This window comes from Lutra lutra, chromosome 11 (assembly GCF_902655055.1).
Source record: "Lutra lutra chromosome 11, mLutLut1.2, whole genome shotgun sequence".
In the NCBI taxonomy this organism is placed as follows: domain Eukaryota; kingdom Metazoa; phylum Chordata; class Mammalia; order Carnivora; family Mustelidae; genus Lutra; species Lutra lutra.
In genome coordinates this window covers 59,956,957-59,971,971 of record NC_062288.1, presented here as the reverse complement: position 1 = coordinate 59,971,971, position 15,015 = coordinate 59,956,957, and the positions used below count along the sequence as shown (strand labels likewise).

General features: G+C 43.3%; 1 protein-coding gene across 1 annotated transcript in view; it reads left to right on the top strand.

The window, feature by feature from the left end:
- The window catches only part of JAZF1 (JAZF zinc finger 1), a 320,585-nt gene that overhangs the window by 269,295 nt on the left and 36,275 nt on the right, over positions 1–15,015 (top strand). The window contains exon 3 of the mRNA XM_047696119.1: positions 9,759–9,955. Within this exon, the coding sequence (XP_047552075.1) occupies positions 9,759–9,955 (197 nt within the window). The remainder of the gene's footprint in view (positions 1–9,758; positions 9,956–15,015) is intronic.

The following is a 15,015-nucleotide window of genomic DNA, read 5'->3' as shown; positions in this document are numbered from 1 at the left end:
CTCAGTGGGTTAAGCCTCTGCCTTCAGCTCAGGTCATGATCCCAGGGTCCTGGGATCGAGCCCCGCATTGGGCTCTCTGCTCAGTGGAGAGCCTGCTTCCTCCTCTCTCTCTGCCTGCCTCTCTGCCTACTTGTGATCTCTGTCTGTCAAATAAATAAATAAAATATTTAAAAAAAAAAAATATAAATTAATGGTAGCTGCCTTAAGAGGAAAAAAAAAGGATATATGATTGCTAAGATTTGTTTCTTTATTTATAAGTAAATAATCTCTACACCCACTGTGGGGCTCAAACTCATGACCCTGAGATCAAGAGTCTTGTGCTTTTCCAACTGAGTCAGCCAGGTGCCCCGAGAGTAGAATTTTTCAAAATCACCTATTGGCTTTTTGGTTTGTTTTTTTTTTTTTTTTTTTTTTTTTTTTTTTTTTTTTTTCCTCTTACTCCCCTTTCTTTTTCCTTCTTGCTGGTCCCAAAAATGAAATGAAAATTTACAAGAAAAATGAGCTACAAAATCTAATAGGAAAGTGGCTTGCCCTCGATGTTAGTTTATTTTGTGCAGATTAGATGGGAACATCTCAGAGTCCAAGATCAATATTCTGTATGTGTCATATATAAACTTAAAGGGGAAAAGAGAGAAAAGTCTTACTTAATGCAATAAATCTGTCAGCTTGGTTTGTACCCAGGAATAAAATCTGATTCATTGGCTGTGTACTTCACAAATTATGCCCACAGCCCATGTGAATATCAGATGACAATCATATGCCAGAAAACCCTCACTCACAAGTTAGGTGCCACACTGGTCTGATCAGATGGTGTGGGTTTTGTCCTGGTGCTGCTTTTAGTTTTATTATTTAGCATTAAGTCTTTCATAGCGGCATGTTAAAAGAGGCTCAGAGTTCTGGTGACATTGCAGAAATCTTTATGAAGCTTCAAAATCCACCCCATTGGCCCCAGATTGTGAAGTCAAAAATAGCTCTGGGATGAGAAGTGAAAACGTACACTTATTCAAAACATGATTAAAAACCTCCTGAAATCAGCATTACTCGGGAGTCTAAATTTTGTCTACTTTCATCTACTGAACAGAACCACATTTATTTATTAAGTTCCCAGTGGTCACCAGAAAAGGCCCCCCTGTTACTAAAGAGGCGTGGACAAGCCAGTACTCCACGTGTTGCTCACAGGTTATGTTTCACTGGCCAGCTGCTTAAACCAAATACTCCTTCAGCTGCGTTGTGGCTTGAAGTTGCTGCTGAAATGTGAAGACCTGCCCCATGAGTTTATTAGCAGTGTGTGTTCTGAAAGCCATCATTACGTGGTGACCTAGAGCAGCAGTCAGATCTGCTGACATGCGGGCCATACACAGTCACGTGCCAAAATGGACCCATCATTCCCATGGTCATTTCCCACGACCTGTATTCTAATGTCCTGTGGGTGGTTTTACTTCCTTACTGGCTTTCTGTGCATCTTTGTCCTGGAGTGCATGTAGTAGCAGACAAAAGAAAAATTGGCAAGGTACAGTTTGGACTCTCCACTGGAAAGATCGATTGTGTCCTTGCTGGGTCAGAAATCCCGTTGTCCGGAGCCGTGAGTTACCAAATTTGGAAGTGCTTGGAACCTCGTGGTCTACCTGCCAGCTCCCTGCAGCTTTCCTCAAAGGCTTTGTGGGTTTCACAGACTCATCTTCCCTAAAAGATGGCAATGCCCAAAGGGCCATTGAGAAAGTAGAACAAAGCTTTGGACTTCCAATGAGGTAGCTAGATGTGGCTCTTTGTACAGGGGGCTGGGTGTGGACCAGTCAGAGCCCTGTGTGGTTTTATGAATCTCCAAAGGCGAGGGCAGGCTTAAACTTCCTAGGAAGACGTCTTTCTGTCGGCTAGCTGTGTGGATGGTCTCCTGTTGTTTGTCCTGCTAGAAGGACCTTCTTTGGTTTGGTTCTTCTCAGAGAAGTAAAGAAGTATGGGGGTTTACAGATAGCACCCTTTCCCCCAAGCCTGTTGTCCCTCAGGAGAGGGACCTTCTGTTTGTATTCTAGCTACTGAAACTACTTTCTCCAGTGTTCCTGGGATGGTAGCACTAGGGTAATCAATGTGAGCAGATTCAGGGCGGCTCTTTGCTTTCTGAACCAGAATTAATGATGGCAAGTACTTACTGTTTTACTCAGTAATTCAGCTCAGAAATAACCAATTGCTGACATAGGTGTCAGAGGTGAAAGATTTGGGAATTGGGATTTCCAGAACAGTTTCATTCATATCCATCATGTACCAGGAACCTGACATCTATCAAGGTCAACGTGCCAGGCCCTGTTCCAAGTGCTTTACATGCATTAACTCAATCTTCACAACGACTCTGTAGGACAGGACCTGTTACTGTCTTTCCAGAGAGAGAACTTGAGGCACAGAGAGGTAACTGGCCCAAGGTCTCACAGCTAGAGTGCATAGAGCAGAGATTACAATCTAAATGGTCTTCCTCCAAAGCCCACCACCATCTTAACTGCTACACTCATATTTTCAGACTCAGGCTCTGACCCCGTTAGTAGGTCAAGAAATCAGTGACAAGCGTGTTTCATTAAAATGAAATAGAAAGATACCAAAGTGTATCACATGTAGGAAGAATTGTTTCATGATATTTTTGTTCTAGGCAAATTACATAAAAATTCTTCGTGTCCAGGTATGTTTTATAATTTTTCTGATTTCAGAAAGATAATACGGTGCAAATGCTGCATATTACATAATGCTCCCTGCAGGGTCCAGGGCAGCCCCTGAAATCAACCACATTAATATTTGTGCAGTGAGGCATGTGAATATTCACACTAAATACAATAAATTGTATAAGTAGCCTTTAAGCAGTTCAATTCAGGGTTTGTCTCCCAATGAATTCTGCTGCCAAACTTATAAAACGTTTTCCAGTTTTTGGAGCTTTGGATATTTCATAATTGCAGATTGCAGGCGTGTCCAGGCTCTCAATATGATACAAAGTGTCCAGGCTCCCAATATGATATACACTAATATGGGTCGACGTTTTAAAAAAAAAAAAAAAAAAAAAAAAGTTTGGAAAATACTGTACAATGCTGTTTCTGAAATCATTGACTGCTGGGCCTGGTGGGAAGGAATTTAAGTGTGCTATATTACATATATCTGTAAAACCAGAACACTTCCATTTTAACAAGTAGACAAACCAAGGCCAGATCGGAGAGCTTTGGGACTTCCAGAGGCCACCAGCTTCTTGGCCCCAGAACGAGCCTCCCAACGCACAGCTCAGGCCTCTGGACCACACACCCTCTCCAGAGTCTTATAACAACAACCAAACCACACCACGCATCTCGTAGTTTGGATTCTTTTCAAGTTTCTCCGAGAGAGACCCACGTTTTGAGTGGTCACTTCCATGCCTGAGTTCTCCAGAGCCAGGGAAAGCCATGTGGTTTTTTCCCCAGCAGGACACTTAGGCTCAGGTGTTTGGCCGTAGAGTAGGTGGCAGTGGGGTTTCTGCCCAGGTTCCAGTGAAATCTATAAATTTCCTGAGTTTGTGGTTGAAACTGGTCTCCCTGGACCAGCAGTTTGACATTTTCCCCCTGTGGTGTTATATTCATGTTTCCACATTTAACATGTCGGACTGAATGAACATTGTGGTCTAAGGGTTTAAAAGATTTATAACGGAGTCTTGAAAATTTACTTAAGGAATATGTACTTCCCCAAGCAATAACAAATATTACTACAAATGACCATATTAAATTAAAGTAACTTGGGCATTTCTGATTTGTAGGAAAGTTAAAATTAATCTTGTGGCAGTTTCAGTTTCAAAATGAAAACAGGGCTCTGCCTGACCACAGATTTCCAGGCTGTTAGTCAACAGTGAAAGAACTCTCAGGTGACTCTTTTTTTCCCCTAAGAAATACTCAGTTTTCTCTATGTGTGGAAAGGCAGTACTCGAAGGAAAATACCCTGAAAAATCAACCATACCTGTAACTGGAAACTCCAAAACTTCTGGTAATATTTTTTTCATAAGCTGGTGAGGCTGTAGACTGTCATTTTATTCTTTAAACGGCACGTGTAAATGTGTACTCATTTGTGTGTGTGTGTGTCTGTGTCTGTGTGTGTATACGTGTACATTCCACAATTTGAAAAGATGTTTTTAAACACGAGCCACAAGCCCATAAAAGTGTTTACATAAGTGTATTTCAATGAGATGGGTTTTTATAATTTTTTTTTTAAGATTTTATTTATTTATTTGACAGAGAGAAATCACAAGTAGGCAGAGAGGCAGGCAGAGAGAGAGGAGGAAGCAGGCTCCCTGCTGAGCAGAGAGCCCGACGTGGGGCTCGAACCCAGGACCTGGGACCATGACCTGAGCCGAAGGCAGCGGCTTAACCCACTGAGCCACCCAGGCGCCCCTATAATTTTTAAAAGGAAAAGAAGACTTTCTTATGTATTCTTTATCCCTTCCCTGATTGGCTGTGTTAATAGGCAAGTAGTCTGGTTCAAATGCTCTTTCTACATTAAGATCATAATAACAATATTATTAACTATAAGGTATTCTGATAAATATTGAATAACTGACTTAGGGAGAGAAAAAAAAGCCCTGATTAGTAATATTTGCCAATTTCCGTGGTATAAATACCCACTGCAGACAGCTTCAAGCTAGCACCATGATGTCATTGACCAGAGTTGGGAAAATGTGAATAAACAGCACACCATTATATGACAGGGATAGCGAACAGATAGGATATTAATGTAAATAACCCCCAAAACATAAATAATAATAGTAAAGTAGGATAAAATAATTAAGAATTGATAAGCTTTGCATATTACCTTTTATTTTTTTATTTTTTTTTTTAAGATTTTACCTATTTATTTGAGAGATGGAGATCACAAGTAGGCAGAGAACCAGACAGAAAGGAAGGGAAACAGGCTCCCCGCTGAGCAGAGAGCCCAATGCGGGGCTTGATCCCAGGACCCTGGGACCACGACCCAAGCCGAAGGCAGAGGCTCAAACCACTGAGCCACCCAGGCGCCCCTGCATATTACCTTTTAAAAAACATACTTGTTTAATTATAAATTCACATAATTTAATTTTTAATAATTGGTATGCTTAACACCTGACTCACAAGAGTCCCTGAAAATTTAATGATCAGCTCTCACAAGCCAGTACAAACCCACAGCAGCACACTACTGTAACATTAGAACGGTTCCCGTTGCAAAGCAGAAAGAATTCAGGGAGGCAGGCACAGCCAGGCTTCTCCACGTCACAGTCCCATGAGGCTACAAAGCCAGGACCCCCCAGGAGTCAAGCAGCCCCACACAGCAGAACTTGGCCAACATGGAGAGAATAAGGCCTCCTGTCTCCCAACCTACCCCACTTCTAACATCTAAACCCCCGGAGGGATTCCCTGTACATTTCTCGAGGCCCTAAGCTCTGGTTCCTTTAAGCCCTTTCGACCTTGAAGACCAGGAGTCTGGAGCAAAAGGAAGAGAGCTCCGAGTTCTTTGACATGCCCATGGCAGCATGGCAGAGCATGGAGCATTGGAATCAGCCCTGAGGCTGAAATTCTCTCCTGCCACCTCTGCCCTTCACCAGCAAAGTGGACCTTGCACAGGCCACTCGACCTCAGTTCCCAGTTAATGTGAACCATGAGGGGCTTAGACTAGATGGTCTTCTTACCTGGGTTTCTTCCAGCTCTAAAGCCCCCAGGTTGGATCTTGTTACTGAAGGCTTCAAAAAAGATGACCCATCATGTCAAAACCCATCAAGAAAAACTCAGATCACAGGGCGATGTGGCTTCCCAAGCCTGACCTTCCTCTCAGCCGTGGGAATACAGGGGGACAGTTCTGAAAGGACACTGGAAGGATCTGGGCTGTGGTCCTTCAAGGATGTGTCACAGGGCAGCTGCCTTCGAAGGTGGGAGGTAGATTGACCTGCCTTTCTGGTCAAAGCCAAACTATGAGGGTCCCCTACTCCCTGCTGCACTCATGGCCTTTCTCTGCCTCATCAGGCTCTTTTATAAACTTGTCTACCTGAGGGATGCCTTGCCTTTGGGAATCTGCCCATCTTTTGACAAAGAGCTGTATTGGTGGGACATTACTTTAAAATGCTGGTATTTGGGATTTAATAGGTCTCAAAAAATAGGTAGAGTCATGGTTGGTAAGTGGAAGAGGAAGAGGAACCAGGCAGTATTGCCAGTGAGAAGAAGCTGGTGAATTATAACCACAGCACCTGAGGCATGTACGTGTGTGTGTGTGTGTGTGTGTGTGTGTGTGTGTGTGTGTGTGTGTGTGTGTGTGTGTTTCCCTGGGGATTAATCATGCAGCTGTGTATGTTGGTATGGCAGCGTTGCCATGATTTACGAGTCAAGCTGTGAGCAAGTTCACAACCGCCAATCCAAGAGAGGAGAAGGGAGGGTACATGGAGAGGAAGGTTGGCAGAAGTGCTTTATGAGTTTCATGTTTAATGCTTTTAACATGATGTCTCGTTCTCACTTCTAGAAAGCACTTAGCAGATATAAGCCAAAAATAGATTGCTGTCTGTAGCTGACCACACTCCTGTCGGGGTGAAGGTGGGGGATGTGTGGGCACGTTGTTGTGGTTTTTTATGGGTGTTGTTTTATATCTGAGCTGTAGGAGAGTATTTTACAGTAAAGGACATGAGCTATTGATACTGTTTCATTGGGGTGGGAGAAGCCACAGAGAAGCCTGCCCTCCTGCCCCACGCCTGTCTCCCTCCTCTCCTACCTCCCTCTTTTGACAAGGGTTTCCAACTGGCACTGTTTGCCCCCACCCCCGGGCTGATTCCCAGTTGGCCAAGCCACTGTCTGTTCTATAGATGAGACACAATCCTGCAGCTTTCCAAGCTATAAACATGCAGTGAGTCCCCAAGAAACTTGGAGTTAGGTGAGGTAGACAGGATGTATAGATAAAACCATATTATAAAGGTTTATATAATGATAACAGCTTCCATGTTGAGCCACTTCCTTTATGACAGACACGACTACCTCATTTAATCTTTACAACCGTCCTCTGAGGTCAGCACTATCCTGTCCGTTAGTGGGTGGTTTTCCTCTATCACGAACATTCAGACTCACGGGATGACCGGAAGCCACGGTGGACTGGGTCTCGTCAGAGGAATAGTGGGCAGAGCCACAGCTTGCCAGCGGGGCAGCATCTGGCCATGTGCTGAGTCCTCACCAGTACAAGGTAGACAAGATGCCCCGCAGGCAAAGGTGGGGGCTGCCCCGGCAGACGAGGCATCAGAGGTCCTGTGACACTGCACGGGCACAATCCATGGGCACGCTCCTCGGCTCCCTGCCTGGGACGTGCCAAGGTACAAGATCACCACACTCTTTGGGAAGCCCAGGCTCTGACTCCCCGTCCGCTGTGTGTAAATGGTCTCTCACTCTTCGCAGTCCAGGACCAGTCAGAGGTCGGTGGGATCATAGGGAGTGTTGACTATTAGTGTAGCTGACATACCCTCTTAGCAGATTACTTGAGCTTAACCAAAGATCAGATTCTCCAGCAGAAAGGGAAAGGATGTCTATTGACCCTTTGCCTGCAGTCATTAGTCCCATTTTAGGGAGAAGAAAGCTGAGGTTTTGAGAGGTTTATCAAACTTGCCTCCAGTCACATAGTAACATGAGCAGGGCCGGAGCCCCCGTCTGCCTGGCTCCAAGCCCTGTACTCGCACTAAGGTGCAAGATACACGTTTTGTGTTCTACTCCATAGGGTATCTGCTTTTTTTTTTTTTAACCGTTCAAAAAACTGATGTGGGGGATGCCTGGCTGGCTTGGTCAGTAGAGCATGCAACTCCCTTGCTTTAAAAACACAACAAAACAGATAGAATTATCTACGTTGAGAACCATTGGTCTTTCTTGAAGAGGCATTATGTCTATCCTGTGTTTTTGCCCACTCCCCACATATGTACCACAGTTGGAGAAGGTTGGCACTGTGCTAGTTAGTAAGTCTACTTCGAATAATAGAAGAAAGCACTAGTTCTTTGCTTTTCTCTTAGAGTCCATATTTTGAGTAGAATTTTGGGGGGCATGGGGGTGGTGGTGGAAAGCAGTTTTAAGAAGAGTGGAGCCAACTTTGCACCTGAAAGTAAATGAGTACCTAGCTACCAGGTGCAAACAATTCTGTTTTGCGGCATCATTCCTTTCTTTTTAAACCTTCTCCACCTTCTAACACAAAACCTAAGAACTCAAGGCAAAGCATGTAACTTTATTATCATTCAGCCCTTCATAAAAATCTGGATTATTATATATCTAGATTGTATTGCAGGCACCATTCAAGAAATGTGCCATCCATGTTCCAAGTATAAAAGTAGACATTTTAAGACACTGTAACAATACTGTAATATTGTTTCATTGGGTATTTGGTTGGCTGTTTTTTTTACCAGGCAATGAAACTATCTGTTGACTTCTAAAACTCCCTAGCATAATGAAGACAAATACTTAGAAATTTTTTAGACAAAATGTGAAATGTATTGGGTCATTAAGACCCTGTTTAAGTAGAATGGAATTAATTAATGATTAATTGTATTAAAATGGAACATAATGATGGGGGGTTGGGTACAGGGAGAATGATGGCCATGCTCAGAGGACAAGGCAGTAGGCGTGGGTGCCTATTTCATTCCCTAAATGCTTTCATGCACTCTGTTTGCTAGGCTTTCTGCCGGTTTTCAAAAATGCAGCTGACAAAGCCTGCCTACCAATAATACCAAAAAAAAAAAAAAAAAGTTTGCTGGCAGCTTGGCTGGCTCAGTTGGTAGAACATGTGACTCTTGATCTCAGGGTCATGAGTTCAAGCCCCATGTTGGGCTCAGAGCCTAGTTTTAAAAAAACATTGTATGATGTCCAAAAAAAAAGTTTATTCTTTAGGTGAGAGATACCACACCATAGATTGCTTTGGATCTTGTATTACATGAATTTATGAACTGTTATGCAGTGAGAAAAGAACAGTTTGAACGTTACTAACATAAGAGAAGTGTGGAAGGGATAACTTTGAAGTGTCCAAAGTGAAATGACCAGGAAAAGTCGCCTTTCTCTTTACGGGTAATAAAATCACAACATAAACCGGTCTTTAGCAGTCGTCTTCCTCCTTGTACTGCTCTCTTCCCTTCTTGAATCTGCTTGGGCAGATTTCTTCATTCTGTCAGTGTTTACTGAGATGGACTTGGCAGTGTCCTAGCCGCAATTATGGGGATTTGTGTCCTTTCCTTTCAGCTAATGGGTAGGGAGACAAGACCTTCAGTCGGCCAGGAAATTTTTTTAAAATCCAGATAACAAGATGAGGATCTGGAGTAATACAAAAAAGAATCCGTTTTCAGGAGGCCACATATGTTAAGCAGCAGTGAACCGGTAGGGACAATAAATCCTACCCACCCACAGATGAAGGAGGCCCTTTCCACCTGGGAGTGCTGGGGAACTCTGAGAATGGGTGGGCTTTCTATGAGTTGAAAGAGGAGAGGAGCTTCCAAGAGAGAGGAAGTCTTCTAACCAAAGGCACTGCTGCGGGTGTAGACATAGTGCATGTGCACAAGTTTCCCACAAGGAGGGTTTGCCTCTGGAAGTAATGGGGCCTTCCCGTGAGGAACCGGAAGACAGTGAACTAGAAGATACTTTCATCCCTTAGGAAAAGAGAATCTGTTACGAGTTTTTGAGATCGTGAACAACCCCCTTTCCCAAGGAGGGGCATCTGTTAAACTCGGGGAAACTGCCATCATTCCTCGTGCTCCAGAGATGGGCCCAGTTACTCACCTTCCATTGTTGCTTCAGATTCATGACAGATGCTGCCCGCCGAGAGCAGGAGTCCCTAAAGAAGAAGATTCAGCCAAAGCTCTCGTTGACCTTGTCCAGCTCCGTGTCTCGAGGGAATGTGTCCACTCCGCCACGCCACAGCAGTGGAAGCCTTACTCCTCCTGTGACCCCACCCATCACCCCCTCCTCTTCATTCCGCAGCAGCACTCCCACGGGTGAGTGGCCTGGCCCTACCACCTGGGGTGGGAGGGAAGAGGATAGTTGTTGGGGAACAGCGTGCACGTGAGTGCGACGTATGATACACTGGGGGAAGTAGGGGACCAGGGACCGACGATGATTGTGACCCACTGCCTCTCTGACTCTTTACTGATTTCTCTGAGTTTGTTGATTTAGCCCTCTATCACTGATAAATTATTGTGTATAGAGTATGTGATAATGGTTTTATAGGTATTTTTTTGAGCCTTTGCCATATGTGAAGCCAGAAGTGGATTTGCTTCAGTCAGGTGAAAGAGTAGATGAAACAAGATTGCCATGTGGTGATTATTGTTGGTGCTGGGTGACGAGTACACAGGGGTTCATTAGACCATTCTCCCTATTTTGCTTATTTTAAGCATTTTCCACAATAATTGTTTAAAAAAAAAAAATTCCGATTGCCTCCTATGTGCCAGGCACTGAGCTACCATAGTGAGCCAAAGGAGACCTCATCCCTGTCCTGAAGGAGGTTAGGCCCAGTGGAAGGCATTGGCATTCTAGGGGGCCAACAGGCACACCCTTGTCTTCCCCTCCCAGATGTAGAAGCAACTGGAAAATTAAACAGCAGCCAGAGGAAAGATCAAAATCAACTTTATTAGTGAATAAAGCCAAACTGCAGAATGGAACTTGGATCCATAACTGTTGGGCTTCTCTTAGTATGTCTTTTCCTGAATTCAACTTATTTCCCAAACCGCCCTTTTACATGGAGGCCGAGCAGACCTGGGTGCCCCACAGGCCCTGAGATGAGCACACACAGCCCCTTCTCCCCAAATCAGAGAGCCACTAAATTGTGGCTCCTCCATGGGCAGGAATGAGTAAGGACAGTCCAAGGAGGCTGGAAAGATCCCTCCTCTTCTTTTTCCCATCTGAGAAGTAGGGAATCTATTTCCCTGCTCCACAGTCAGAGTTTAGACCAGGCAGTAAATAAATAGAACCTTGTAACCATGACAAGTACTGCATGAAACTCAGTGATACGAGAGCATCCTGACAGACATTCAGGAAAGGCTTTCCCTGAAAGATAAGTACGACTCGAGTAGGTAAAGAGGGAAAGGAGGAACATCTCCCCAGGGAACGTTTTGCAGAAGCTCTGTGAGGAGGAGGCGGGCTGAACCACATGAGGTGAGACCGGGGCATTCGGCAGGAATCAGGGCACTGTGGTTGATCCTGAGAGCCAAAGAGAGGTCCCCTAAAATCGCACCATCATCTCTGTGGCGTCAGCCCCTTGACTATGGCTAAGAAAGTTGATTTTCTCTGCCAGTTTGCAGATCTTTCAGCCATCTCTCGTCAAGGGAGGTAAGTAGGTGACTACAGTAGTATTTCTCAAATTATGTTTCAGAATATCTGCTTCATAAAATAGTAGTTGGAGGGGCGCCTGGGTGGCTCAGTGGGTTAAAGCCTCTGCCTTCAGCTCAGGTCATGATCCCAGGGTCCTGGGATCGAGCCCCACATCGGGCTCTCTGCTCGGCAGGGAGCCCACTTCCTCCTCTCTCTCTCTGCCTGCCTCGCTGCCTACCTGTGATCTCTATCTGTCAAATAAAAAATATATATATATATAAAAAAAATAGTAGTTGGAGGGAAAGAGATTTCCTAATCAGATGGGGGAAGTGATGGGTTAGACCAAAGTACACTGATTTCTTTAATGCAGGGCTTTAATATACATTGTTATTCTCCAAGGGGAGGATTTAGTAAGTTTCCCAAACTTAGTTGACTATGAGACTTAGTTAGACTTAAGTTGACTTAGTTGATTATGAGCCCCCCTTCCTAAGGGCAGTTTGGGGGACTCATGGCTGATAGACACCTTGTGTTTGGTCATGATTAGGCATTTTGAAGATAAGACAGGCAACGGAGACAGACCAATCAGAGTTCCTATCTGTACTTCTCCCTTTACAGGTCACTAATACTACCCATTATACAGGTTCTTGTGTGAGTTAAATGTGAGAGCATGTGTATACACCCAGCATTCAATAAATGTTCATCCCGTGGTCTGGAGTTAGCAACTAGTAGCATCAGGAACAGAATCAGCATCACTCTCCCGTAGAGGTTGAATTGGCTTATTTGTGTCAAGCATTTGTCTGATCCTTTAGACGGCCACCATATTTCCCTTCTCTTTTATTCTGTGAAGATTTACTTTCCAGGATCTTTGTGTAATATTTGCTATGTGAATCTAAGGAATGCTACGAGAACGTAGTGTAACTCTGCGATCCCTTTTCTGGGCATTTCTATGAATATTTATTCATATGTAATACGAATTATGGGGGTGGTTTTATGCTGGAGAGTGTTTTATACCTGACTTAATGTGGACTGACTCGTGGCCAACGCCAGATAACCGTGACTGCACCAATTAGTAGCGGGTGCCATAGAACCCCATGAAAATAGACAGTTTAAAAGTGAGAGTTTATTATTTTTCATGTAAGAATGTTTGGAAGAAATGGAATCATTTCCTTTGCTTCAGACATAAAGAAACCTTTCTGACACCTTGCCTATTTTAACAATTTCCCACTGAGAGAATTAATTTATGTTGTGGTAAAGATGTATCATTTTCAGTCTGTCAGGATCATTGGTAACTTATTTGCTGCTTGAAGAACGTTCCATGTAAACATCAAAAATTAGGGGAAATGGTTGCTTAAACCTCTACCCTCTGCAATTTTGATTGTGTACATTTTTCAATGTTTGAAATGTTATTTTACCTGTAGTTTGAGAGATCAGCTTATTTTGCCTGACTAATGTGGTTTCGCTCACTTTCTTTGCCAAGTTGTAAATAATATTCCAAGTTTCTACCTCCTAAATTCAGTCTTCCAAGTTCCACATTGAAGGTATATTCCAGGTCCAGAAGTAATAGACCTCTTGTAGAAAGTTTCATTTATAAAATAGTTCTTTAAAATATACTGTCTTGACTAAATTAGAGCTCAGCTTCATCCTGGAGTTTCAAGTATTTCTCAGGTATTCTTGGACCTAATATGTATTTTGGAATTTCTAAATCCTAGGAGAATCTTTTTCCTCATCTTTTTCATTTTCTATTCTAAGTTTTAATTTTTGAATATACATATATATATATCTAGGTATGTGTGTATATAAAAGAAGTATTCACTTAAGGAAAGTTAGAATGGTTTAAATCATGAGTTAGCAAACCTTTTCCGTAAAGGACCAAATAGTAAATATTTCGTGCTTTCTAGGGCCTGTGGTCTCTGTTCCAGTGACTCAATCCTGCTGTGTAGCATGACAGCAGCCGTAGAACTCTATAAATGAACGAGCTCAGTGTGTTCCTTCAAAACTAGAAGTTTTTGTAAAACTTTATAAAAACAGGCCAGTTTTGGTTCGCAGGCCATAGTTTGCCAACCCCTGGTTTAAATCATAAAGATGTGTAATGTAAAGATCAACTTCGTTAAGTTCCCTGCAAATAAAGTGTCAGGAGAATTCATACCCATCTCCTTAGAAGTAATAACATCTAAAGTGTAATCACTGAGGGGGAAAGACGACTAACATTTGTAGAGCATTTATTATATGCTTACTGTGTACTTGATGTATGGTGTTTTTAATCCCAACACCAGCTCAACTGAGACGACATTATTCCCATATACAGATTAAAGAAACAGGGACGCCTGGGGGGGCTCTGTGGGTTAAGCCTCTGCCTTCAGCTCAGGTCATGATCTCAGGGTACTGGGATCAAGCCCTGCATCAGGCTCTCTGCTCAACGGGGAGCCTGCTTCCCTTCCTCTCTCTCTGCCTGCTCTCTGCCTACTTGTGATCTCTGTCTGTCAAATAAATAAATAAAATCTTTAAAAAAATAAAGAAACAGAGGCTTTAATAAGGTTAACTTCACAAAGCCCCACATCTGTCTATTCAAAAAAATGTGATCTTTCTAGTGCACTTGCACTTGCCACATAGAAGACCTTTTAGAAAACTTGTACTAGACCTTCAGCCATCACGCTGCTTCAGTTACCAACTTGACAACTCCAAACCCAGAATACAACAGAATGTTAAGATCACTGGAACTGTGGTTCCCTTTCATTCACGGAACTCCTGCTCTACCGTCAAATAGCAGATCACTTTAGTTTAGCCGGGCTTTTCTTTAAGGATGAGCCGGAGCTGATTGCAGAGAGTCGGTTGTTAAATAAATATTCAGGTTTGCAAACCAGTTGTTAGAAGATTTGTCTTGAAATCAGCCGTGGCGGAAGTATTTCCACCAGTCAAATTGGCAAATGCTACCCATTGGCCCCCCACCCCTACCCACCTGCCACCTCTTTACCTTTATGCCAAGTTTATCCTATCAGGAGTTATCAGATTAATCTTACTTTGTCATTCAAGGGATCATGGTCCTAATTATGTCTCTGAGTAAACCTAAAGCAAGCCTCAGTCACCAGGAAATAAAGGCCATTTCAAACAACGGATTGCTTTGCAGTCATTCACTGCAATGTTTAGGGGCCCATGTAGTGACATGGAAAGGTTTTCACGTTGGTGGGTTGTAAAACCACATGTGCAGCATGATCCCAATTGTATTTTTTACTCTAAAAAAGTTAATTGTGGTTACCTTAATATGATGGGAAAATGGGTGTCATTTCCTCCTTTCTCTTTTTTCCCATTCGGTAAGATGAGTCTGCTTTACTTTTATAACTACAAATGTTTAGTGTATATAATGGGAAGATCAAGACAGGACTACTGATGGCCCCCTACCCTCCAAGAAAGAGTTGAATGAATTCATTTTCTTCAAGTTAATTTAATTATCTCTTCCTGGAGGAGGAAGGAGGTCATCGTGTAGGAAAGGTCTGGGGTTAGCTCTGGCAAATTGTATTGGTTATAGTGCCCGTGGATTAGTCAAGGAAGTAATTTCTCCCCCCGACTCCCCCCATCCCATATTTGCCACTGAATCTCTTAAAACAGTGACTCTCCATCAAAATCATCTGGAAGATTTTTTTTTTAATTTTACGTAAACTCTATGCCACACACAGGGCTCAAACGACCTCAAGATCAAGAGTCACATTTTTTACCCTCTGACCCACCCAGCCACCTCCCCACCCGCACCCCT